This window comes from Pseudopipra pipra, chromosome 22 (assembly GCF_036250125.1).
Source record: "Pseudopipra pipra isolate bDixPip1 chromosome 22, bDixPip1.hap1, whole genome shotgun sequence".
In the NCBI taxonomy this organism is placed as follows: Eukaryota; Metazoa; Chordata; class Aves; order Passeriformes; family Pipridae; genus Pseudopipra; species Pseudopipra pipra.
Window position 1 is genome coordinate 1,957,102 of NC_087570.1, and position 27,186 is coordinate 1,984,287.

The 27,186-nt window shown below is 47.0% G+C and overlaps 1 protein-coding gene across 6 annotated transcripts; it reads left to right on the forward strand.

Moving 5' to 3' along the window:
* Positions 1-8,717: 8,717 nt before the first annotated feature.
* NADK (NAD kinase) lies at positions 8,718-26,712 on the forward strand. 6 transcript variants are annotated; one of them, XM_064678979.1, is made up of 12 exons: positions 8,718-8,860; positions 12,786-12,999; positions 15,936-16,019; positions 18,495-18,624; positions 19,245-19,353; positions 19,572-19,657; positions 19,990-20,092; positions 20,887-21,038; positions 21,518-21,617; positions 22,409-22,566; positions 22,741-22,823; positions 23,901-26,712. In XM_064678979.1, exons 2-12 carry the CDS (start codon positions 12,827-12,829, stop codon positions 24,046-24,048), a joined length of 1,326 nt encoding a protein of 441 aa, XP_064535049.1. In that variant the 5' UTR covers positions 8,718-8,860; positions 12,786-12,826; the 3' UTR covers positions 24,049-26,712. The 6 variants fall into 6 exon arrangements, with proteins under 6 accessions (XP_064535049.1, XP_064535050.1, XP_064535051.1 ...); XM_064678980.1 differs by lacking the exon at positions 8,718-8,860 and adding an exon at positions 12,371-12,506; XM_064678981.1 differs by lacking the exons at positions 8,718-8,860; positions 12,786-12,999 and adding an exon at positions 13,267-13,680.
* The last annotated feature ends 474 nt before the right edge of the window (positions 26,713-27,186 follow it).

Sequence of the window (27,186 nt, forward strand, 5' to 3'; positions counted from 1 at the left end):
AAAACCTCCCTGCCCTCCTGCTGATTCTGAATAGTTTAACTTACTAATACACTATTTCACCTCCCTGTTCATGTTTTGAAGGGCAAGCAGCAGCACTGGCAGGAGCAGCAGTTCACTTGCTTTTGCAGGGTGAGGTTTGCAAAGAAGCCTCTTGATCTGAACCATTTCCATGTCAGAGCTCTGCGTGCCCTGTGCCACCTTGATCATTCAATGCTTGCTTGTCTCTCCAGCTGAAAAGGCAAAAGCTCCCAAAGGATTTCATCACACTCCTGTGGGGAAGGAGTTTCCTCCACTTTGCTGGGATTTCCCCTTGTCCTGTGCTGGTGAGTGAGAGCCCCTGAGCTGCAGCTCTGTGTGAGGCACATGTGGGTTCCTTTGCCCTTCCCTTCCTGCCCCACAGCCAAGGGATTTGGGCAGTTCCCATCACCTGCAGAACCACCCCAGGGAGCCCCAGGAGGTGATGGCAGCAGGGTCAGGGTGGGGTGAGCAGGACATGCTTTGGGAGGAAGCCTTAACTGTGATGCCTTTGGGTGTGAGTCAGAGGGAGCACAAATATCCCTAATTTTACAGTTTATTCTGGTAGAGGGATGATCTTGGAGCTGTGTTTGGCCGAGTTCATCCTCTGCACTCACGTCCCAGGGATCTCTAAGCCAGTTTGGGGTTGTTTGGGGAGGCTTTAATGCTGTGCAGTGTGGACACCCAGCTCTGGAGGGAGGCCAGGCCATAAAATGATTGTCTGGGCTCTGAAAAATTACGTAACTGGGCAGCTGCATCCCATCTGAGAGTGGCTTGGATCTCTCCCCTGCTCCCCTCCTTCTCCATGTCACAAAGCCAGCAACTCCCATTATTAACCCAGAGCTGTTGAAACAAGTCTGAAGTGACTCTAATTTGTATTCCAGCCTGCCAGGACAGCTCCCTGCACTGCTGCTGCTGGAATCCAACCCCTGGGGATGCTGACAGAGCCTGTGCCTTCAGCACTAACTCACAGGAGTGCTGTGCATTATTTAGGAGCTTTCCTTGCATGAGTGCTCAGGCCCAGACTCTTCAGCTGCTGGGAATTGGAGCCTCTGCCATGTGTGAACATGAAATCCTGCTTTTCCTGGGCTTGGAGGATGTTTGGGGTCTGACTTCTGGCCCTGTAGTCACAGCTGTGTAATGACTTATCAGGTTAATGACATTTGAGTGGTTTGGTTTCTGGTCACTGACGATAACTGATGTTTGACAGAATGTGCTTGAACTTCCAGGTGTATTTTACGAGTTTTTTTATAAAATAATAGATAAAATTATTTTTTTTAACAAAATAATATTTTATAAAATATGAGATGTAGGGAGCAAGTCCCTAAAGTTCAGCAGGAGCTTTTTAGCTGTGGATTTTGTGTGTGCTGGCACGTTTGTACACACACAGTACAGAGTGGGGAACATGGATAACCAATCAATAGCTGATGGATTTGCCTCCTTTTGCACGATATTTTCCCACGAGGAGCATGAGAACAGCCCCCAGTCTGCTGTGGTGCTGGAAAATGGAGCAAACCTGGAGTTTGCAGGGAGCCCAACGTGTCTGGGGGCTCCAGAGAACCAGCCTTTGGCTTCTGCTGCCACCTGGTGCTGGTGCCCAGTTCAGCCTGGGGACTGGTCCCAGGGATCCCAAATGCTTTGCAACACCAAGGTGTGGCCCAAGGGCAAAGGAGGCACCAAAATACGGGAATGGCAGCTGGTCTTCAGTGGTTTTATGGTGTGTAGTAGGTCAGAGCATGTGGTAAGAGGCCACTGATGAAAGCTGGGCAGCAAACACCGTGATTTTCCCAATTGTATTAAGGAATGTTCCCCCCAGAGCCCGTGGTATTTCACAGGGGTGAAATACCTGCTGTTTTTAGGGAATAGTGTTATAGACAATATTTTTGTAAAACCTTCAATACAAACTCCTGCCATGTCTCTCCTCAGTGCCTGGTGAAATGTGCTGCTTTCCTGAACCTTCACTTATTTACAGACATGAAAGATGAGGAGGAGCTACTATTTCTTCTGTGCTACTCAATCTTTACAGCCAGTGTGTAAAGGAGTAGTAAACCCAACCTTCTGTGTGCTCCAAAGGAGACTGACCTCAAAGTTACCTGCAGGGAACTTGACTGGGAAGGACAGAACTGAGCTGAGCTGGCTGGGGGGCCCCAGGGCTGGGGGGAGCAGCATCACTGACCTCAGGAAGGTTCCCCTTTGGGGCTTGAAAACCTTCTGGGCTTCATTAAAACGTTCAGTTATGAGCTTTGCCCGGTGCCAGGAGCACTAGAGGGCACTGCTGCAGTTCTTACAGCAGCTCTGCCCTGGTTTCCAGGGGATCAGGGAATCACAGTGTGCCCGAGCTGGGAGGGACCCATCAGGACCATCGAGTCCAGCTCCTGGCCCTGCACAGGACACCCCAAGAACTGCCTGGGTCTGGGTGGGGTTTGGAGCAGAGTTAAGGGGTGCAGCAGGAGCAGCAGTTGCACTTTCTACCTAATTTGGGTGCCCCTGGCCTGGGGACAGACACAGCTTATCCTGTCCTGTCCCGAAGTCCCCCATCCCAAGGGCTGTGTGTGCCTTCCTGGGGCTGTGGCGCCTCTGACCAGCCCTGAGGGGTGTCTGCTGGACATGCCATGGATAAACCCCCCCTGCCTTGGGGCAGAGCAGTGTGTGACCCCCTGACCCATCACCAAGTGCTCCTTTCCCGTGCCTGGGGGTTGTTCAGTCCCAGATCTGTGAACTCTGACCTGAGTGTTCTCTGAGTAACTGCCCTGCTGCCTCCCAGCAGGTGAATGAATGCTCAGGGACAGAACAGGAAGGGAAGGCAGGATTTGGGACCAGCCCTGGGATCTGTGATGGTGAGCGGGGGATGCTGCCAGGACAGGAAAGTTTGTAGAGGAAGAAACTGGGATTTGCAGGAAACTAAAACCGAATCTGCTGGGTTCAAAAAGAAACAGTGACTTTGAGAGGTGGTTACCTGGGGGAATGAGGTGCAGACAGGTCGGGTGGGAGAGGGCAACACACACCAATGTTATTTTGGATGATACTCTGATGATTTTGCTGGGGTTTTTTTTTGTAAATAGCTGCCTGGCCATCTAATTAGGAAAATCATCTGTGAACGAAAAGGGAAAATAAATTGGTGCCTCAGTGAAGCCAGTCAGTAACCATGAGAACAAATCAGCCCTCCAGGAGCAGAGCAGGGCTTTTTTTCTGGTCCTTTTTGCAGTGCACTGTTTTGGGGAAAGGAGAGGTTTCCCCTGGGGCCACGGTCACACTCAGGAGGGAGCAGGATCAGTGGTTTCACCCATTGGAAAAGCAGGTGCAGGTGTGTCATTCTTTTATCTGAAAAATTACCCCGCTTTTTTTTCGAGGAAGAAAAGGATCATTTCACTCCAGTGCAGGCTGTTCTTTGGTGAGGGGTATTTGGTCAGGTGTGTTTCCTCTTGTGCAAAGGCAAAGGGTATCTGCAGCACCTTTCTGAGCACTAGAACAAAGGGGCTGAGTGGGGAGGTTTTCAAATGCATCTGTGATCTGAGCATCTGCAGAATACAAGGCAGTTGAATACATGAAAAGAAGAAGTTAATAACGCTGGGCTATAGAGAATTCTGATGCAAATGAACCAGAAGTTGGCAGAGACCAGTCTCTTTTCATGTCTGCTTTTGACAGTCACAAGAGTGTGATGCAAGGCTTATATTCAGAATTAATCCTACCTTGCATTGAAGCTTCTGGATTCCAGGCTGATTTCCTCTGCATTTGTGTTGTTCTGATCACATCGACTGATTTGATGTTCCTGCTTTCAGCATTATATTTAAGTTTCCCCTTTGCACAGGTTTTTTTTCCAAGCATTAATTCTGTCTCTTCAAGTCCATGTTGTGCTTTGCCTTAATGTGGCAAAGCAGGATGGCTCCATGTGACCCTCAGCAGCAAATCGGGGTCCAGGCACTTACTGTTGAAGCTATTCCGTCGAGATTTCAGGTTTCTTAAGGAAAAAATAAGTAAATAATAATAAAAAAAAAAATCGTGGTGATCCCAAGCCACTGCTTAGAACTCTTTTTTGTGCTGGTAAATAACTCATAGGGCAGCACAAACCTGAAGGTCCAAGGAACAAAAAGCCTCAACTACAAGAAAAAGTAACAGAGGAAGAGCAACTTTTTTAATGCAGGGACTGTTTTGTGGGTTTTTTTACCAGTGTTTAATACAAGATTAGGCTCTGTTTGATAAGCCAAGGACTGCAATGGAGCACTGACTTCCAAGGAAAATTATGTCGGTGACTTTGCTGATTGTGGAGAACACAGCTCTTGAACTTGGAACTGCAGTGTCTGAGGGCTGCAAGGAAATCTGTGTTAATGGCCAAGCTGCAGATGGGCCCCCAGGTGACTCTGAGGGCAGAGGTTTGTGTTACTCAGGGTGAGTTCACAGGGCTCAGCCCCTGCAGCTGGAAGGTGTGTTTGCAGTGCACAGGGAGTGGGACTCGCTGCAACCAGCCAGGTTGTGATAAGGCTTTGTTGTGGTGACCCAAGCAAAAGAAGGAGCTTTCCCTCTCCTTCCATCTTCTTCCCTCTCCTTCCATCTCCCTTCCCTTTGAACATGAGGAGTTCACCCCAGCACAGCACTTAGGAAGGGCCTGCAGGGACAATTCCCTCCCTTGCTCCCCCTTGGCAGTGGGAGAACAGGGTTTGGCTGTTCCACTTGGAATTCGTGCCTCTCCTCTCAGCTCACTGCAGGGCTGCAGAAGGCTCTGTCAGTGGCACTGGGGACACTGGTAACGAGGAGGAATCGAAGGCAGAGGAGCCATTTCACTGTTTTGTTCTCTCTCATTGGGCTGTTTGCAAGGTTTGGGCAGTTGTGGAACTCGTGACCCAACTTCCTCCAGTCTGACAACAGGGTGTTTATCTTCCTCCTTGGACTTGGGTGACTTCTGGCAAGGAAAAGCCCCAGAACCACCACCAGCCCTCCCATTATCAAGGGCCAGCTGGTGGCTGAAATGGCAACTTCAGTATCTTCAGTTTGTTCTGGGGTGTGTTCCCATGGCAGTCCAGGGCATACAAATACAGCATCAGCCTGGATTCTGTAAGGAATTCTGTAAGGAATTCCTGACCCCTCTCCTGCATTCCTGTCATAAATGCTGGAAGCGCTGCTGGCCTGGGGGCAGGAAGCAACTGCAATTCCCAGACCTCCAGACAAGGTGTTTTACAGAAAACCAAGAGCAGGTTTTCCCTGGCTTTGCCTTTGGTCTCTCCACTTGGAATTGCAGACAACGTTGACTTTGCCAGTGTGAAAGTTTAGCAGGTTTAAGGGGTGTTGGACTTCAGAGGGGTCCTACAGAAAACAGAATTCATCCCTCTGGCCTGCAGACCAGGCTGGTAACCGGGTTTAAAATGCAGTGCTGCAGCAGTTTGCCTGTAGAATCATCTGGGAAATTGTAGCAACTGAAAGCTTTTACATTTTCTAGTTTATTGAGCTGCTTTCCTGAAAAAAGTCAAGGTCCTTCCTTAGAAGAATCACCAGTTTTCCTGTGAGCAGTGAAATGGTGTGATAAGCAGACCAGTTTTTGAATTCTTTTTAGTAGAGTAGCAACTGGAAACCCATAAACTGCAGAATTCTTGCTTCTCAGGCACACACAGCTTCCTGTGCCAGTGAGATTACAGTCCTGACAAGATGGATCAAGAGGAAAGTCGTTGTTTTTATCTGTTTTGAAGGCACAAGCCCAGACTCCATTAGTCACACGGGGAGAGACAGAGCACCTCCCAAACACCCTGAGCTGGATCTCAAGCTGTTCTCCACAGCTCTGTCTCTTCTCCACATCCTGCTGGGACACAGGAGGTAAGTCCTGGCTGCCTCTTTTGATCCTCCACATGTTGGATTTCTCCAGAATCTCTCCACTTGTGTTACCTAACCCTTCTTTCCTGGCTGCCAGCAGCTCTCAGTCCTCCCCTGACGCTATCAAAGGAGATCTCTGTCATCAGTGGGTCGAGTGTGGGGCTACAGGGCAACATTCCCCATTGCTTATCTCAGCTGGGACACAGATTTATTAACCCTTGTGCAAGTCCATTAATCCAGTTCAGTCCTAAAATCGGGATAATGACATTTATGTAACGACTGGAGGTGCTGGTGATCAGCCTGAACAATGAACACAATGCTGGGGACATTTCTCTGCCTTTGTGTCACTGGGTGACCACTGAGAAATAACTTGTTTGTCACACTCACGTGCCACCATTTTCAACAGAATTTAAAACTTTGTGGCACAGTTTTATTCCTCATGATTCCTCAGGAATTCTGAGTCATCAGAGACTATTTGAAATTGAGGCTGAGAGGTAAGAACTATGTTCTTCAGCCCTGCTGGATGTTAATAGAGACAATTTGCTAATTGTTTCCTGCTCTGTGGAAACACCTCCCGCTGAAGGCAGGTTTGGGGTGTAGGTGGAGACTGAACAGAGCCTCTCTGTGTCAGGCACATCTTCTGTGCAAGTTGTCAAACAACAGCGGTTTTGTTAAATTATCTTTCTTGTTAATCTAAAGCCAGTCAAACTGTATTTCCAAGAACTGAGAGCCTCATTAGAAAAAAAAAAAAAAAAGCAGAATGTTTTTATGCTCCTTTTTCTCAAGTTGCTGCCAACATTTCTCTTTATTTTCCCTGGGAGAGAGGGAACACAACCTGGGGTTAGAGAGCTGAGCTACACTGTTCTGCTGGTGGTGTTGGGGAGGACGAGCTCAAAAGGGACCTAAAACTCTTCTGTTTCTTATGGCCCTTCAGTCTGTGGAGGGAAGAGCTGGTACATCAGCCTGGGACATCCTTCCTGCCTCCCAGGCAGAGCTCCCAAGGTCGAGGCTGGACCTGCCCAGCTCAGAGCTGCTGTTTTAGCCGTAGCTCTTTTATAAATAGGCCCAGCTCAGCTGCTTAGCAGACTTATCTCCACCAATTACCAGGGTTAAGTGCTCAGTGCTGCAGAGTTCATGCCTCTTACAAAGTGTTGAGTAACTGTGGGAGGTTACTCTGTGTGTGGGGAAAAGGAACCTGCCACTGGAAATGTGTGTTTTTTAACAGTCACTGTATACTGGTGTGGAAAATGGCTCTAGTGGGGATTTATTACTTTCTTCTTAATGAATTTGGGAAAATCCATGCCAAGAGCCAGCTCAAATGACAGTGTACTCCTTGGGCAGTAGCTGGGTGTGGACAGATGTGGCTCACAGAGGTGTCCAAGCTCCTCTCACCTGGAATGTTTCACTGCAGACTTCAGGTTAATGCTTTGACCCTGTAAAACTGAGCACTGAGTTCCTGCCCAGTGTCATGTTCTGGTGTCCCTTCACAGTTTGGGAATCTCTTCCACCTCATTAAAGACATTTGAGACCCCAAGACATCATTAACTGCATAGCACTGTGTTGTTGCCTTAATTCCTTGCAGACTGGGCTGAGCAAGAAGGACTGAAGTGACATTTTAACTCAACCCCCTGGACTTTCACAAGTGATGTAACCTGGAATTTTCCCACATGTAGCAACTGCTTCCTCTTTTTCAAGTTTGTCTCAGCGTTTGCTGACTGTCAGTTGTTTACAGCTTCCAGTTTCTCGAAAACAAACTCCTACATGAAGGAGAAAACAAAATCCCCGATTGCCACATTATCACGTGGGGTAACTTGTTCTCACTTTGTGGCTTTGTCCTGATGTGATTTATCCACTGAGTCTGTGATCTCTTTAAAGTACTATTGGTTTGAGATGCAATTTAGGAATTAGAAAACCTGCCTGGGTTTGGTAACTGAAGGAGTCTTTTGCTGTTGGCATCTGTACAGGGGCTTGATCCTGCCTCTGTTGGAGGATCTGGTTTTCTGTGACAAAGCTCCTGGTGATTTCAAGGGACTGAAAACAGATGCCTTTTGTTTTTCCAGATCAAGTACAGACTGGAAAATGGTTTCCTCCATTTCAGCACCTTCCGCCTGTATTTGAGTGACTCTGACACAGTAATGTGTGTTGTCAAACAGGGGGTTTGTACCAGAGAGAGAATTTAACTGATGATGTCAGGCCACTTGAGGGTAAAAGTTCAGGACAGGTATTGTGGGAGATGTGAGGAGGGTGTGGGTGAGCTGTGCCAACAGCTACACCCTTGGCAAAGGGAGGGGAAGGCGTGGTGGGAGCTGGAGGGCACAGGGAGACAAGTGGGTGTGCAAACTGTGCCTGTCCTGGGAGTGCAGGTAGGGGGGACACGGGGGGATGGTCGGGGGTGACTCTGTGACTGAGGGGAGAGGGTTGGAGGAGATGATGGTTCAAGGGGAGATGGTCAGAGGATGGTTGGAAGTGGGATGGCTGGAGGAGATGATGGTTGGAGGGGAGATGGTCCCGAGTGAGAGGGTCAGAGGGGAGATGGGTAGAGGTGGAATGGTCAGAAGGGAGATGGTGAGAGGGGAGATAGTTGGAAATGAGATGGTCTGAGGAGATGATGGTTGGAGGGGAGATGGTCTGAGGAGATGATGGCTGGGGGTGGTGGGGTGGTCGGAGGGGAGCTGCCCCATGTCCCACACCCTGCACCTCTCCCGCGCGTACCCGTACCCGTGCGGGATCGCACTGTTGGCCACTATACAAACCCGACCATCCCCGATTAATTAATTAATTAATAAATATCTGGGCGATCAACCAGCCATGAGGGAGCCGGGGGGGGGGGGGGGCGGCCCCGCGCAGCGGCCGCGCCTGCGCGCTGGGCCCGGGCGGCTCCGCGCCTGCGCGCGGGGAGGCGGGGACGGGACGATGGAGGCGCGCAGGGAGCGCCGGGCCCGCGCCCCGCACCGACCGCCCCGCGCCCGCCACAGCGCCCGGCACGGCGCCCAGCACCGCCCGCACCGCCCGCACAGCCCGCACCGCCGCTGAGACACCGCCCGCGGTGAGTCCGGACCGCGAACGCCCACCCGCGCAGGAGCGCGGCCGGCCCGGGGGGAGCGGGGCGCGTCCCTCTGTCCCCTCGGTGCGGGTCCCTCTGTACCCCTCGGTGCGGGTCCCTCTGTTCCCCTCGGTGCGGGTCCCTCTGTCCCCCCCGGTGCGGGTCCCTCTGTACACCCCCCCGGTGCGGGTCCCTCTGCCCCCCCGGTGTCCGTGGGTCCCCCCGGTGCGTGTCCCTCTGTCCCCCCGGTGCAATGTGTCCCGGTGCGTGTCCCTCTGTCCCTCTCTCCCCCTGGTGCGGGTGTGTCCCTCTGTCCCCCCGCTGCTCGCGTGTCCCTTGTGCGTCTCTCTCTTTTCCCCCGGGTGTGTCCCGGTGTCCGTGTGTCCCCGCCATGGGCGTCCGTCCCCCCGGTGCGGGTCCCCAGTGCGTGTCCTGTCCCCACGGTGCCTGTCCTGCCCCGGTGCGTGTCCCTCTGTCCCTCCGTGAGTGTCCCCGGTGCGTGTCCCCGCCGGGGCCACTCAGATCTCCATCCCACGTGCCCGCATCCCCATCCCGCATCCCCATCCGCATCCTTCTCGGGCTCCTCGGGAGCTCCGGCAGACCCAGGAATGTTCCCCATCGGGAACTCCGGGGCGGGACACTTCCCGTAGGGATAACAGCTCATCCCGCAGGGATAACAGCTCATCCCGCAGGGATAACAGCTCATCCCGCAGGGATAACAGCTCATCCCGCAGGGATAACAGCTCCTCCCGGAGGTGCGGGTCCGGCTCAGAGCGGGCCGGTGGGCTCGGGGTGTTAATGCCCTGCCCGTGGTGCTGCCGGGGGGTGTTTTGGGGTGGAAGGGTTAACAAACGGGCTTGTTTTGCCCGAGTGTCGCACACGTGATGGTCACACCGTCTGGTTTTTGGTAGAAATAGCATTTGGGTGTGTAATCAAAACCCGGGCGGATGAATTGCAGCTGCTGTCAGAGAGGGATTGGGCTTGTTCAGACCCACGAAAATGCGGAGTTCTGAACCAAACCAAGAGGAAGTTTTGGCTGTCTGATACACTTGTTCCTTTTTCTGCGTGTGAGAGGGGGGTTTAGTGCCCTGGGGAAGGAGTCAAAGGCAGGTAAACCTCTCTTGCAGTGCTTCCTTCAGCCAAATATAACATAAAAAAACCTTCTCCACAGAACTAAGTGATCCAGCAGACAGGGCTCTGTAGCAGTGGGGTGAGTGGTAGCAGTTTTGGATAGAACCTTGTCCTCTTTTGTCCTAATACAAGGTACAAAACAAGGTGTTTTGAATACCTCTTCAGTGTCCAGGAAATCAGAAATGCTGCAGCCTTGAAGGCGTGTGAGGATCTGGTGGGGATGGACCTGCACTGACCCTGTAACCAGGATCACTCGGGGCAGAGCCTTTGACAGGGAGAGTTTGTTATGAAATAACAGCTCCCAGGTCATTAAAAAATAAAATTAAGTCCCCTGGTGATTTGCAGCCTTGTGCTCCTTCTGGGGATGTGATGGCCTTGTGTCCCTCTATATAAAGATGGTTTGATGAAACCTCTTCATGGGAGTGTTAATTCACAGAGGCAGAGAAATTTGAGGTGAGAAACTACAGTAAAACTGCAGTTGGATCCATGTGAGAGGTGATTCACCTGGTTCCTGTGTCACCATCACAGATATTTAATACTGAATGTTGACAGTTCCTCAATTGTCCTTCATTCTGCAATCTTGTTTTCCTTAGTTGTTTTTTTTTCTTAAATTTTTAAAATTCTTGACATGATTTAAAGCAGAGCAGCCTTTTCACTGCCTTGTTAACATGTGTTTAAAAGTCTTTGGATCCAGTCCTGGAAGCTGTTCAGTGATAGTTTTGTCCTTATGTCAAGTCTGCTTATTTAATAAAGGTCTTGTGAGGGAACGTTAATTAAACAGTGCACGGTGCAAGCTGTAGTTAAAACAGCCTGAATTGGAAAGTATTACATGGAGGGAGTTCTTAGGCTGTATTTAGTAGGTCTGTGCACCTTCTTACTTCCACTTTTGTGCTAATCTGATTTTCTTTACTGTCAGCATCTGTCAGATGAACATAATTCAATCAAAGTCACATGGAAACACTCCTTACTTATTGCTTATTATATAAATTATTGTTCTCTGCCCTCCCCCCTTAGTCACCTAACTGGCACAAGCTTTACATTGAGCTTAAATTGTCTCAAAATAGAGGTACATTTTTTTCCCCAATCTTAGTTATGAGGAGTTATGAATATGTTGAAATGAGGATTTCCCAAGTGCTGGTCACGGGTGACGCTGAGCAATGAGTAACCCACAGTAAACTTTGATGCCTCTGCAAGTGCAGGATGTTATCAATTATTGATGGTGGCAGTAATTGTACCTGTCTGCGGGGGTGACTGAGCTGCAGCAGGAGCAAAAGTCCTTTTTAATTTGATTAGCTGGTGGTTCTGTCTCATTCAGTAACGAGCCAGTGCTGGGTCTGAAATTCCAGCTGCGTTTTATCGGTGGTTTTGTTGCCTGGAAGTCGGGATGCTGGGAAACAGCACCTGTGAAATCGGGGAGTGTGTCATCCTCTGGGGATTTTACAGCCAAACATCATCATTCCGTGACTGTTTTCCAGAGCCACAGCCCATTTTAAAGGTTTCAGGGGTGCTCAGTTCCCCTCTGCACAGGACAAAGTGGGAAGTGCATCCAAAGGGATGAAACTTTGAAAAACATCTGCAGGTTTTTAATGAACCAACTTTTCCCCCGTCTCGGAATCCAGTGCCTCGAGGAATGTGCTGTTCCTCTGGGCTGCTCTCCTTGGATACTATTTGTTTATAGTTTGGTGTTTGTCCATACCCTGAAAGTTGGTTTCTATTTATATTCTGATAAGGCTGGTTCTGTTCGCTTCAAGTAATGAGAACTTACAGACGAGATTTCTGGAACTTTTGCAGTTATTTCAACTTTAGGTTTTGGTTTGGTTTTGGTTTGGTTTGTTTCTGCAGAGCTGGGCTTTAACCAGCTGTTTATCTTCTGTTCGTGCTGGTTATTGGTGGAAGTGAAATACTTCACATTTGTCCTTATTTTGTCGTGTTTGTTTTGGACACATTTTGTCACAAATGAGTTAGGAACTTTCTTCCAACTTCTCCTCCAGCTTGTTTTTCTCTCTTCTCAGCTTGGAGTTAACCTGATTTTTGTGAAGAGCTGAGGTTTATTATGGTTATTTCTATTTCATTATCTGACAGGGGTATTTTTTTATGCTCTGTCTTAGAGTATTCTGGTTTTATGTGTCCAATATATGTATCACCTAATGGGAGACTTTATAGTTTTTCCTGAGTCTTCATTCCTTGGCACATATTTAAAGCTTTCCTTCCTCTTCAGTATCAAAAATAAATTCATTTTATCCCTTGTGTAACTGAAGACATGAATCTGTGCTAGTCTTGAAACAACTTTGTACTAAGCCTGTTCTAAATCTGGGAACATACTGGTCATTTTTAATTCCAGTGTCTCCTGATTACCTTGAAGAACTTCCCAGTTGGGATCCTTCGGGGAAGTGTTTGTCAGTGGGTGTGAACTCGGTGTTTCATGTACCTCCCAGCTCCTCTTGCAGAAGCTTTAATAAAAACCAATTAAAAACCCACTGTGGGGGCACTGGGGAGACCCCACCTGAAGCACTTCTTGGTGAGTGATGCTGAGCACGGAGCAGGGGCTGCAGAAAGCAGGGAAATCCCCCAAACCACACGGCTCATCTCGGCAGCAGGGGCAGTTCCAGTCACTTTTTGATGTTAAGCACAACTCCAGTAATTTTTTGGTGTCCAGCACTTGAACTGCTGAGAGAAGAGGGGGGCTGTGTCAGCCGAGCCTGGGGTTAAAGCAGTGATCTGGATTTGAAGGGGAGCCCCCTTAGCTTTGCTAATACCGACATTTTTATTTTTTTTCTCCCCTTGTTTTTTTCCCCAGGGATCGAATTTCTCTCTGGCTGAGGCTCCTTCGCTTCCAGGATGGAGATGAGTCGGGAGAAGCTGTGTGCCAGCAAGGCTGAGGGCAGCTCAGACTCTGGCTATCACTGCTCAGCCTGTCACGATGACGAGGAGTGGGGCAACACCAGCCGGGGACGGTCCAAGTCACGAAGTCTGTCGGCTTCACCAGCCCTGGGAAGCACCAAAGAATTCCGGTACAAGCTCCTGCTTCTTCCTCTTCCTGCTAAAATAGATCCATTTAGCTGGATTTTAGTTTTCACTCCTTTTGTATAACCCTAAAACGCACCTCGGGAGGTTGGTTTTCCAAAGCGAGGGCAGGAAGTTGAAGGTGGGGGGTAAACTAAGAAAAACAATATAATAATGTAATTAATAATAATTAATAAAAGTGGCCTGGCTGTCTAAACAGGTGTCTGAGAGTTCATAGTCTCAAAAAAAAAAAAAAAAGGCACAAATCAACAGCAGAGACACTCCTGCAAATCTTTACAAATGTTCTAGTGCTGCTTTTATTTCCACTAGGCAGAGCTCTAGGGCTGTGTTAAAACCTGTGTGAGTGTTTAGGTTCTGTGTGAGGCAGCACAGTCAGTTTGTGTTTGCAGACACTTCCCCAGCCCTGAGAAAGTTCCAGTTGTTCCTTTGAGCCAAATTTCCACTCTCGCTGCAAGGCCCTTGTCATGTGGACAGTGATGGAAGCTCTGATTCCCTGATCTTTGGACCCTCTGCAAATATTGGGCAGTGCTGGGGCAGCAGTGGGGCTGCTGTGCCTTCCACCACAGCAGAACTTCACCTTCCTTGCCCTGTGAGCCTCTCAAGCACGACCAGAGCCACAGAGGAGTTCCCCAGCCCATGGAATGTCATCCAGAGTTCCTGCTTTGCTGGTAGGAATGTCCCTGGGAGGCAGAGCAAGGTGGGTGAGGCTGCACATCACAGGCTGCAGGGAGGTGAACTGAGAGCCTTGGTCTGGAGAGGCTGCAGGGTTAGGAAAATACCCTCTGTGTGTGGAGTTCAGGGTGTTTAATGCTTCTGGAAGGGGTTTGCTGAGGGCTCTGCTCTGACTGTTCCATCCTAGCTATGGTGGGGTGTGTGTAGTCAATAAATAAGACTTTAAATCATCCTATAAAACTGGGGGGCTTCCTCTTCTCCACTTTATGAACATAGACTTCAGTCAACCTGTGTAAAAGGCCATGTAGTCCAAATTTTTGTGTATTATTTTCTGGCTAAATAACTGCTTTTTCAGCCAGGAGAGATCTTTGTGGGCCCCTGTGCATTGTGGTTTGGGTTGGGGTAATTGCTGCTGAGATTTCTTCTTCATTAAGATGCTCTGCAGTCATTCACTGTCTTCAATTTAGGGCTAAATTGTCACAAGACTGCCAGGAAGTGCTGTCAGGCTTCCTCTGGAGTGCTCAGATGGAGGGAGTTGCCCATCTGCTCTGAACTGACAGGCAGATTTTCCTAAAAGATGTATAATTTCCAGGGCACTGCTGCTCATTCCTAGCAAAGACTGACTACAGATAACTTTAAATTCAGTGCAGGCATTTTATTGAGTAAATAATAAACCCAAGTGAAACCTCAATGAGAAGTTACACCAAGTATTGATTCATCTCTGGAACGTCCTGAAGGTTGGCCGTGGATATTTGAGGCCTCATGTGGGATCAGAATTCCAGTTACTGGGAGGGGCCTGGAATTCTTTCAACCTGTGTTGAAAGAAGGCAAAAAATGACAGTTATCTGGGAGAAGCTTGAGTGGGGCAAGAAGTGGGAGGTGATGTTGTGCCAGGGTGTTATTTAACTCTCCTGATTTCAGGTGTAATTGCTCACGAGTGGAGGGAGACTTGTCATTCCCTTGCCCGTGTTGGCACACACGTTAATCCCTCGTTCTGTCAGGCCTTGCTCATTTTTCTGCTTTAATGTAGATAAGGTAAACTTTATAAAACACTTAGTAATACTCTTATCTCACTGGGTTAGTCATGCCTGGCCTTAACAGATGGAAAAAAAATTATCTGAGAAACGAATGTAATTTCTGTTTTCACGGTGGGAAGTCGGATCTTGGGGGCTCACATTTTGTTAGACATGGAACAAGCAAGATGTTGCTGTTATTCCTTAATTATATGTATTTGTAACCTGTGATCTGGTTTTGATTTTTATTAGATTTCTGAGGGGTTTTTTTTAGCTCTGAGAGTGAGTCACAGGGCTGGCCTGAGCTGCTTTATAACACACACAATAGAAGGCAGTGCAGTAATGATGGTGGCTGCCAAGCAGTGGGGTAAGTGAATTAAGCACAGGAAAGGCATGTTTCCCCCTTCTTTTTAATGGAATAATTCTGGGAGCACTCACAGAACGTTTCAAGAGTTCCATGATCAAGTTTTGCTCCCCTTTCCAGATTTGCTGAGGGAGGTGGGAGGGAGGTGAGTTCTGACGTGCTCCAGATAATCCCATCCTGGAGCCAGGAGTAACCCTGTGTTCTCCTGTCTTCATTTTGAGCATAAATGAGACCTCAGAGCTCCTGTTTGTTTGAAGGCAAAGATCACATGAGATAAATAAATAGGGAGAGAAAAAAGCATTTTTTTCAATCTGTTCAAAACTGTAGCCTGGTATTCCAGATATCTCTGTGTAGAACTGAAGGGTTTGCATTTCATTAATTTATTGAGTGCCAAGATTTAAACAACAAGAAGGTGTTTAAATAACCAGGACATGCATCACTGTGGCAAAAGAGTTTGAAGGAGTTGCCTTGGTGTTGGAGATCTCACTGTAAATGCTTGTCAGGGCACACACTGGGAGACCTAATGCATGGACATTTTTGAGATGAGGAGCCCTCACCGAGCCATTTTCTGTGCATTTACACCAGGTTTAGTCATTCTAAAGATGTGTGCTTTCAGGTAAGATCTACATCTTAAAGGAAGAGAGGAAAAAAAGTATTGTTGCTGTGCCTGCAGCAGCCAAGCTGGTGCAGACACCTGAAATGTGAGAGTTAATACCTGCAAAATGAAACGGTAACAATAAATGTGGGGTTAAGAAATGCACTTTGCCCTGTATTTCTTAGTGCAGCTGTTCCAGAGAAGTGGTTTTGGTGGCTGTGGAGCCAAATGTGCCCAGATTTCTTTTATTCACTGGTTGTTTTTTTTTTGTCCCTTCAGGAGAACGCGCTCCCTGCACGGACCATGCCCAGTGACCACGTTTGGACCAAAGGCCTGTATGCTGCAAAACCCTAAAACCATTATGTAAGTGCTCATTCTGGGGCAAAGAGAAGTTTGCTTTCCCACTCCTCACCCCCTAACCAGCACCGTGGGTGTGTTTTTACCTGATGTTTGGAGGTTTTGCCATCCTGGGGCTGCTCTGCCAGACTGGCACGATCTGCAACCCACAGTTTGGGGGCAATAATGACAACTTTAATCACTGTAAACTCGGGGGAACAAAAATCCTTCAGGACAGCTCGAGGAAGGGGAGAGGAATTGTTCTGTGTGCTGTGGAATCTGAGGAGAGGCTTCTCCCTCCCTCGGTGATGATGTTAGAATGGGTAGTTTGAGTTTTTTGTGTTTGATCTCTGGCACTTTCTCTGTATGAATATTGTTAGGGCAGGCTTGCTTTCAGACTGCTGATCAGTGTGAAAGGAAGGGTTGGTGTCTGCTGAGTGGGCAAATAAACATTTTAATTTTGTAGGTTGGGTGATGTCAAGTGTTGCTTTTTACACCATGTGTTATATACTCAGGAAATGGTGTCTTGGTCAAACGAGGAATGTCGGGGTTTGACCAAGGCAGGAGTCCCTGGTTTTGGGGTGGGGAGGCCCTGGCACAGGTTGCCCAGAGAAGCTGTGGCTGCCCCATCCCTGGGAGTGTCCAAGGCTGGGTTTGAGCAGCCTGGGCTAGTGGAAGGTGTCCCTGCCCATGGGAAGGGAACTGGGTGACCTCTAAGTTCCCTCCCAACCCAAAACGTTCTGCGATCCCGTGATTTTTGTCCCTTTAAAAGGTTTTATTTCTTTGCTCTCTCCATTAAGTGTGATGTATTTCAGTCAATATTTACCTGCCCAAACCTTTCCCTCAGTAGACAGTGATGTTCCTCAGAACACTGATGGCACCCAAACCTTTCCATCAGTAGATAGGGATGTTCCTCAGAACACTGGTGGCACCCAAACCCTCCCCAGGCAGGTGTGGCTCAGGTGAGGGCACCCTGAGCTTCCTCATTCCTCGTGTGTGGTGTAAAAGGTGCCCTGCAGAGCTGAGTTCAGCTGAAACCCTGCCTGGGCTGTGCTTCCTCACCTGGCTGGGGGGGAGCAGCTCCTCCCAGGGGCTGGCCCAGGACAAGGGATATAAAGCAGGGACAGGAGCCCTGGGCTGCAGAGCCTGTGGGTGACACGTGCCAGGGAAAAGCTGCCTGGGCAGGAGAGCTGGGGAGCAAAGGTGCTGAACTGAGGCACTGCTGGAGGACCAAACTGTAAATTGCCTTTTCTTACCGCACCCGAGGTTTTCTTGGATCTTCTAAAAACAAGCAAAACCTTTTTTGTTTTGTTTTGTTTTGTTTTTTCTCTGGTGTAATCAATAATATTGTTAAACTCCCTTCACTGGGAGGGATTTGTTAACAGAAAATTAAGTACAGGCAGAAGTCAGTGAAGGTCTTGGTGTGTCTCTCAATATGACCATCAGCACCAGAGCTTGCAAACCTGCTTTCTGAAGGCTGTTACGAGGAACTGAATGAAGACTCAGTGAAAAAAGGATCAGGTGGTTGTGCTCTTTGAGAGGAAGGGGAAGTCAAATACCTGCTTTTAAAGCTCTTTTTTGAAATGGGGTTTTCCTGACGAAATCTTGCCTCTGAAGATCCGGAATAAACTGTTTTACAGGGGATTTTTCTGTGAAGCCTCACTGCTTTTTATTGGGACTGATTGCAACTCTTCTCATAGGGAGAAACATTTTTCAGAGAAAAATGTTTTCTTCTGAGGTCCCAGTTTATTAATTAAGTGATAAAAGCCTCAGCCTTTGACTTTTTTGGAGCTGTTGCATTTGCCTGACTCCTGGAGAGAAACATGAAGATCTTAAAGTGTGTTAGGAGTAATGTTTCATTTAGTAGAACTGCGTGGAATTGGTGAGTACAGCTCAAAGCAGGCAGAGTGGCTTCTGTCTGAATGAAGTTGGAACTGGTTCTGGGCTTATCCAGTGAAATCAGTGCTGCAAACTTCAGTTCTTGTCAGGTTTATTGATATTAGACCTCCTGCATTAACTTAGTTTCTGCTGTACATGTATATAGAATATAGGCATTAAAATGAATTTTAAATTTACATTAAGCTGTTTGACTTACAATGTTCAATGGGGGGGGGATTATGCTGTAGCTTTTTTCTGATCCTCTGATTGAGTGTTTCTCCTTACTTTGAGTGGGCTGAAGAGGGCAGAGCACTGGAACAGGCTGGAGGGGAGCAGGGGAGGTGGCAGTGGAAGGGTTTGATCCGAGAGCTTTTGTGGGGCTGCTGTTCCCATCCCTGTTCCCATCCCTGCTTGCCCTCATTGTTCACATGGCAGCAGGGCCAGGAGCTACAGCACTTTAATCCTGGGTTATCTTCCTGTATCAAAGCACTGATTGGTGTCAGGAGCATCATTACAATGTGAATTATTGCATTTTCCTGCCTCTCCTTGCAGTGCTGAGGGCTGGGTGTGTTACTGGCAGGTGAGAGCAGGTCAGGGTGACACAGGGGGGTTTTTGTCCTGCAGGCACATCCAGGATCCAGCCAGCCAGAGGTTGACGTGGAACAAACCCCCCAAGAGTGTCCTTGTGATCAAGAAGATCCGTGATGCCAGTTTGCTGCAGCCTTTCAAGGAGCTCTGTGTGTACCTGACCGAGGTAACGAGATGGAAAATCCAGTTTTACCATAGAGAAAGATTTACATCTAAACCTCTTTGAATTACTGAGTCTGTTTAATGTGCAGAATTATAAATATATATATAATATATAAATATTCACACCCATTGCCACTGGGTGTAGTAAAATCTGTTTCAGAGCTCAAGATCAGTGCTGAAGTATTTCAAGCTAAAAACCAAAAAAGTGAAGTAAAAACTTCCTTCTGCAGTCCCAAAATACAGGGAATGGGATATTTAAAAAGCTTGAAGCCCTGAACAAACAAACACAGCAGTGGTACTGCACCATGTAATCTGTGTTCCAGGCTGTAGTTTAATTTATTAGATGGGTCTGTGCACGCTGCAAAATTCTCGTGAGAATTAGAACCACACATGGAAAAACAACCAAGAAATGCAGAGCACTCCCATAAAATATTATTATAAATATAAATAAAATATAATTTTAAATAATACAACAATATTATAATATTATAATGTAATGTTATAAATATAATATATTACATTATAATATTATTTAAATGTTTTAAACTAATGCAAATTGTGGGGAGAGTCAAACGTGTTGGCATTTTAAGACTTTAATAACGAGCTTATTGTCTCTCTCTCAAGGAGAACAATATGATAGTGTACGTAGAAAAAAAGGTGTTGGAAGACCCTGCCATAGCTAATGATGAGAATTTTGGACCAGTGAAGAAGAAGTTTTGCACCTTCAGAGAAGGTATGGAAGTGATTCCCTGAGGGTGCAGTTATTGCTGTTTGTCAAACCAAAGTGTCTTTTGGCCATGTTTGTTGTTCCATCCCAGCTGTGGGGTTTTTAATGTTTGTGAGGGAACGTTGTGCTGCTGCAGCTTGGAATTTTTTTTCCTGGTTTTAGTTGGGAAACAAAGAGTGTTGCTACAACTGAATTAATCTCTTGTGTTTCGATGTTGCTTCCAGATTATGATGATATCTCCAATCAGATAGACTTTATCATTTGCCTGGGAGGAGATGGGACCTTGCTTTATGCTTCTTCACTTTTCCAGGTTGGTCCCTGTGAGAAATAAACCCTGTAAACCTTTTCTTTTTGAAGCATTTGAAAGTGTTTTTTCCCCCTTTGCTACCGAATTCAGCATTTGTCCTTTGGTGTTTGTTCCTGTTTCACCTTCTGAAAATGATGTAAAATGTGTTGGTTTTGTTAAGCACAATTGAAGTTACATTAAATTAATATTAAAGTTACAGTAAGTAACTTTACACATTGAAGTTACGTTAAATTAATATTAAAAATAAAATTGAAAGTCAAAATATTTACAGGCAACGAGTTGAAGTGTGAATTGCTTTGATTCAGTGGCTTTAAGATTCTTTTCTTTATTGATAGGGTAGTGTCCCTCCAGTTATGGCTTTTCATCTGGGATCCCTTGGATTTCTTACTCCATTTAATTTTGAGAATTTTCAGTCCCAAGTCACTCAGGTTATAGAAGGTAAATTTAAGGGGACAAGGCTTGGGGTGTTTCTGTTTGTTACATTTTTTCTGTGCCTTTTTCTCAAGATGAATTAAATTTTCTTAACTCATTTGGGTTCTCCCTTAAGATTGAGACTGGAGAAACATGTATTAAATTAACAGAAGTATTGCACTGCATTGACCCTTCCAGTGCTGCTGTTCTGTGAAGGAAAATGGCTCAGAAATAACTTTGTGGAGCAAACAAGTCCAAGATGATGCAGAACTCACATTAAATGGCAGCTAAACATAGAAATAGAGTTTAGCTCTGAAGCCTCTGGGCAGTGCTTAAAAACAGAGAAGTCAGGCAAATATAGAATATTTAAGGAAATAAATGCTTTATTTCTTCAATATGAGATTGAGTTGTATCCAAAGTAGATTCCTGAGAAGATGTATAAAATCCCCACATTTCTGGAATGTTTCCTTTTAAATACATGTTTCTGCTGCTCTGATTTTCCTTAGGCTTAGCTTTTGTCTCAGTGAGGATCACCTGAGCCCAGCAGCGTTTTCCAATCTTGATCATGTCCCTATAAAATCAAATTTCACATAGTGAGGAGGGTGGGAAGGGAATGAGTTGAAATTTTACTTTAATTTTGCTCGTTGCTTCTAAAGAATCAGTTTTGAGCTTTGACCAAGTGTGGCCAGTTCCCTCGGGAATGGAACTGGGAAGGTTGGAAGCTCAGGAATAGAGGGCTGGCATTTCATGCAGTTTGCTGGGCGTTGCTGGGGGGGATTTTCTGCATTTAACATGTTTTTTTGTGTGTGTTCCACCCCCAGGCAATGCAGCCCTGGTTCTCAGGAGCAGGCTCAAGGTGAAGGTGGTGAAGGAGCACAGGGAGAAGCTGACGGTCCAGAACGGGATCGAGGAGAACGGAGTCGTGTCTGCAAACCTGGAGAAAGAAGTGGGCAAGCAAATTATGCAATATCAGGTCAGAGGGCAGAGCAAGCAGAAGAACTAAATGCTGGTTTTGAATTGCTTTGTGCTTGTTTTGTTATGACTCTCCCCTTTTCTTTAGCTGACTCTTGTCAGCCCAGCACTGTGGGACTGATCTGTGCTGCTCTGACTCAGGGTGGGCACTGAATGAGGGGGATGTGTACCCATTTCTGCTGCTGCTGTGCTTTGCTTTGGCAATAATTTCACAGAAATCACAGAATTCCTTAGGTTGGAAAAGACCTCCAGGATGGAGTCTTTTGAAAACAGAAGTAGCAGCTCTAAAGTGAGATACAGCAAAGATTTTTTTATTTTTTTTTAATAAATGAAAAGAGAAACCACTAGTGACCAGCTTCTGGAACTAACTGTTAATCAGCCTGAATTTTTTGGAGGTCTGGAAAACTTGTTTCCCTTTGTCCTTTATTACCTTGCCAGGGCAGCAGTGCCAGGCTGGGGTAACATTTGGTGTCGTGGCAGGTCCTGAACGAGGTCGTGGTGGATCGTGGTCCTTCCTCCTACCTGTCCAACGTGGATGTGTTTCTGAATGGACACCTGATAACCACGGTGCAGGGAGATGGTGAGTCTGGGGCTCCATCCCCCCCCTCCTCAGCTGGGCACTGGGGTTATTTAACTGCAGGATTCCCTCACCTGGAAATGAAATCTGAAGCTTCAGTTCCCCCGTGGCAGCAAAGATGAGTGTGCAGAAATAGGTGTGCTTGTTGATTGGTTAGTGAACAAACTGGGTGTTGTAAGATTTGTTTTTGGGCTTGTGGAGGCAAGTGGCAGTTTCTTTGGGTGTCACATGTTTGGGCTAAAGGCAAGAAAGAGCTCAGAAAGGATTGGCTTGGACCGTCTGGAATTTGCCGGAGGCAAACAACCTCAGCTCCCAACAACCTCAGCTCCCAACAACCTCAGCTCCCAACAGCCTCAGCTCCCAACAGCCTCAGCTCCCAACAGCCTCAGCTCCCAACAACCTCAGCCCCCAACAACCTCAGCTCCCAACAACCTCAGCTCCCAACAGCCTCAGCCCACAACAACCTCAGCTCCCAACAACCTCAGCTCCCAACAGCCTCAGCCCACAACAGCCTCAGCTCCCAGGCTGCAGGAGTTAATCTGCAGAGCTCTTACCCTTAAAAAAAGTGAGAGTCACTGTTACAAAACCCTGTAACCCGAGATGCAGAACTTTGTGCAACTCCCCTACAACCGCAGGGCAGGTGGGATGAGGAGGGAGTTTCCCTCTGTGTGTGTGTCCCAGGCTGCAGTTCTGCTGGGAGGGACGAGCTCTCTGCTTGGTTTTCACGACTGTGTGATTTGTGTCTCCCACTGTGGTGCTGGTGCAGTCCCAAACTTGCTGTTTGTCCCCCCCAGGGGTCATTGTGTCCACCCCCACGGGCAGCACGGCGTATGCAGCTGCAGCAGGAGCCTCCATGATCCACCCCAACGTTCCTGCCATCATGATCACCCCCATCTGCCCACACTCCCTGTCCTTCAGGCCCATCGTGGTTCCTGCTGGGGTGGAACTCAAGGTTGGCTCCTTCGCTCCGATTTCTCTTTGTAAACCAAAAACATCAAGTGTAAATATGTTGTGATAAATAAATAAATGTTGTGGGCAGTCAAGGAACACCCATGGGAGTGGGACCGAAGCAGGGGGGGTTGGGGAATGCTCTGGACCTGAAGTGGAGTTCCTTTCTCTCTTTCAGATCATGCTCTCCCCTGATGCCAGGAACACAGCCTGGGTTTCCTTTGATGGAAGGAAGAGGCAGGAAATATGCCATGGAGACAGGTCAGGCCTTTTTTTTGATTGTAGTATCTCTAAGTGTAGAAAATCCTGATCCATGCAGTTCCCTCATTCTCTGACATCTGCTAAAAGAGTGAAGAAACAAACTTTTATAAACCTCTTACAGCACAAACTGCACTAAAAGGGTTCAATTTCTTTATATCTTCCCATTAAAGCAAGTGAAACGTTCAGACAGAAGCATGTGAACCTTGCAAGCTTGGCAAGGGAGATGGGCATGCCTTTAAAAATAATCTATAAATTTTAACTTCAAGATAAATCTTGGGAGTTCTAGCAGATGTAAATCTGCAGGAGCTGCCTGTAAACAGCGGTGCTGAAAATCTCCACGTGGTTTTAAGCTGTGTTAACCTGGGAAATGCTTGTGCTCACTTGCTCCTGCCTTGAGAGAGCAGAACACAGGGTGTGAGGGTTTTATGGGCAGTGTATGGTGGCTCATCCTCATGGGAGGGGATTTCAGGGGTTTAAGGCAGCTGTGAGGAGGTCACTGTGCATTTGCCAGTCAGGAGGAGTTTTTTCCTCTTGGCCCAGACAAGTTGCCAGGAAGGAAAATGTACAGCTGGCATAACTCCATCCTGAACTGCTGGTGTTTCCCCTGAGGCTGAAACATCTTTAAAGTAGTTCTGTAGAATATAGAAACATCTTTAGAGTAGTTCAGGAGAGCAAGAAGGTTTCAAACATGAGGTTTGGCCCTGTTTTAGTTTCTGGACCCTCAGTGCTGTTGCTTATAGTTAAAACTTGAAACTTAAAGGCCAAGGTGGCCACTTGGGTGTTCCTGTGTCACTGTGGGGTTGATGTGAAGAGCAGCAGAGGGGCTGCAGGGCATCCTGGGCTGTGTTCAGTGTTCTCACAGTGCCAGAAGGTGCCCACAGTGCAGCTGGGAGCCATTCCCAGCCCTGGCTTTGCTCTGCTGAGCCGAGCCCCAGTCCCGGTCAGGACCGGGCTGTGGGAGCTCTTGTTCTCCCAGGTTGGTGGCTGTGGGGCTGTGTTAGCTCAGGAGTAGGTTTGGTTTTGCCCAGAGTGCTGCTTGCTGCCCTGCCTGATGGCTGCCCTGTGTTGCTATTGCAGTATTAGCATCACTACCTCTTGCTACCCCCTTCCTTCCATCTGCTTCCGAGACCCCGTGAGCGACTGGTTCGAGAGCCTGGCCGAGTGTCTGCACTGGAACGTGAGGAAGAAGCAGAACAACTTTGCTGTGGAGGAAGAAGAATTTTGAGTGTCTGCATCTCCCCAGACCCGTGGGAATGGAGTGTGGCAGTATCCCCTCTGTCTGCTTGGATTTTGGAGCCTTTGGCTGCCAGCGTGGACCTGCACTGTGGTTGTGGTTTTCTATCTGTGAGATCCCCTGGCTGGGAATTGTGTTACTGCTCCCTGTGCAACCAAGGGTAGGGATGGAAGAAATTGGGCTCTGGTTGTTGTAGTCCAGGGTGAATTCCCTTTTGGAAACTGGATTCTTTCTGATTGAGAGCGACAGCCACATCTGCAGCTTTGATTGTAACCTCTCCCTTACCGAGGGCATGAATGTAGATACACCCCAGGAGAGTGGCATTAAAACAGCCTGGTTTATTCAGTATATTTGTAATTCCATTGAACACTGCTACGAGTATAATGGCTCTAAGAAGTTTTCTTAAAAAAAAAAAACAAAAAACAACTCTCCTCTTTGTTAGCTTAAATACATCTGGCCCAGAAAACACTCTCTTACTCTCAGATGTGACACGCTGAAGAAACACCCCTGGAGGATGTTTTTTATTGATAGATGGAACTAGCACAGAAAAGTATCTATTTTTTATGTATACATTTCTGTCTCTTGTGCCCATTTGAACAGTGGCTGACCTTTTGCTGTCAGCACTGTGGAAATACCCACAAATATTATTGGTTATTGCAGCTATCTCTGGGTTTGTAGCTGAGCTGCTTTTAGAGCTCTGCAGTTCCTGCTGCTGGGAATCATCCACGTGTTGTGTTTTTCTAATTCTTTTTGTTTGATTCCCTGGAATAGCATTAGAGACCACCATGTTTTAAAAAAAAACCAAAAAAACAGTCCTCCAAGTGTTCAGGAAGAATCTGGACTTCAATTGCTACAACATTGTCTAGTTCCACTATTGTCTTGAGGAAAATATCCTGTAATGCCCTCAACTTCCCTGGATATCCCTTCCAGCTCTTGGTGCTGAGTGAAACAGGAGGGGATACTGCTCTGGTGGCTGGAGAACTGGAGAGGACACATTCCCAGTGGAGTAGCAACGGTGCCTTCAGCGCTCAAGATTATTCTGAGTCTCGTGTTTTTCCTTTTCTAAGATGCTTTCAGAGGTTTCTAACTTCTCTCTGTACATATTTTATCGTCTGTGCTTTTTTCTGAAAGAACAAAAAACAAAAAAAAAAACCCAACGGAAGAACTGGTTGGGGGGGGAAAAAAAATAAAAAAGGGTTTGCCCTGTACTTTACCTGAGAACCAGCAAACCCCAGGATAATGTTTACATTTATGTTCTCTGTGGTGCAGTCTCATGATCATTAATTACCCAAACTTTAGCATTTTTCAGTCTTGCTGCATCAGCTGGTGAAGGAGTGGGCAGGAGCTGTTGCAGTTGGAGTCTTGCAGTGGAATTAGTTTCCTGGTTGAGGTGGGATTTCCTTGGAAACGGAGTGAGGAGCTCTGGTGAACTTTCCCTGCTCGTCTTACATGTTGTTTCTGTGGTCCAAAGTGGAGATGGGAAGCGTGTTCATTCCCAGCCCCTGCCTGGCCTCTTGTCCTCTGATGGTCTGAATAATGTCTCATCCATTCTGGGTGCTGCCCTAGTCTGAGTTCATTAAATCCAGGTGAGAGCACTTTGCCATAAAAGAGAAGCAAACTCTTGGTTCAAATCACAGTGAAAGTGTGTTGGTAGAAACGAACACTCGGTTTGTAAATGCTGTAAAATAGAATATTGGTTTGATTTGGTCTAAAGAGACGGATTTTGTGGTACCTGGGACAATATCCAGGTAAGCTTTTGGGATTTCTCTTTCACTTGAATCTGCAGTAATTGCTTTATCACTGTTTTTGAAGCTGCTTACGGGTTTGCTGGGTGGAGTATCCAGTTATTTGATAACTGTTTACTTTTTGAACTGTAGAAGTGTCAGGCTTTTTTGCTTTGAAACTATTTTATTTAAACATGCAATAATTGAGAGAAGGAACAGGGTATGGGGAAATGTCTGGTGAGGTGGAAAAGGAGTGGAGTTCTAGGCACACTAGGAAGTGGGAATCATTTTGCAGAGGCAAGGTGAAATGATTTATGAGCCTTATCTAGTATTTTTTTAAAGATAAAACTATATTCAGCACTTTTTATTTATGCTTTTTATAATAGTAAAGCTATTCTTGACTAAGTGGCCGGACTTTTGATTTTCAGAGTGCACAGGTCATGGAATCTGTAATCAAAGTGTACTGAACTACTTTAGATCTACGTTAGGGGTTGGCTTTGAATTTATTCTTTCACTTTATCACCTTCTGCAGCTGCACTGCTGGCTCTGAGGCTGCTGCAGGTTTGCTTGGGGAGCACTCCCTGCTGAGGAGGTTTTTGGGTGTCTGCTCAGCCAAGGCAGAGCTGCATCACCCACCCGAGGCAGGGCTGACTTGGGGCTTGATTTTTCCTTCCAGAAGCTGCCTTGATCCCAGTGATCCCAACTGCTCTGTGCCCAAGCACGGCCCAGGCTGTGCTCAGGCATCTCAGACTTATCTGAGTGTACAAAGTCCCTGGGCAAGGCTTTTAATCCACGAGCTGTAATTCCCAAACCGGAATTCCCAAGCAGGAGAGGGAGGCTGAGCAGCAACTGGGGTTTTCATGCTCAGCTGCTGTCACGTGGGTGAATTTTTTGCTCAGAGCTGAACCAGAAAAAAAGAAAAAAAAACAAAGCTGTAAATGCACACTCGGTTCGTTGGCAATAAAACCTCGCTCTGCTGATGTAGCTCATTCGAATTAACTCGTTGAAACTGTACTAAAAAAAAATAAAATAGGGTTCTGCTGATTAGGAGTTTCTAAAACAAGGGGTTTGTGGGTGTCCCTGTACCCTGCAGATCCTTTCCAGTCTACAAAGGGCCAAAATGGAAGCTGGGAAATGAATTTGGTTTTTTTTTTTTTTAAAAAGTTATTATCCTCTGGTAGAAATTGAAGTCATTAACAACTGTGTAGCACGGAACAAAGCAGTGTACTGAATTTTTAAAAGCTGAAAAATCCTGTTACATATTGTTAACGCATTGAGAACTCGTTTTGAATATTGTTGAAAACGAATATTTTTCAATCCTTTCAATAAAATCTTTTTGTAAAGTTGCATTTGTCGAGCAGCGCTTTGACTGGGGGAGAATATCAGATTAAGAACACACACACAG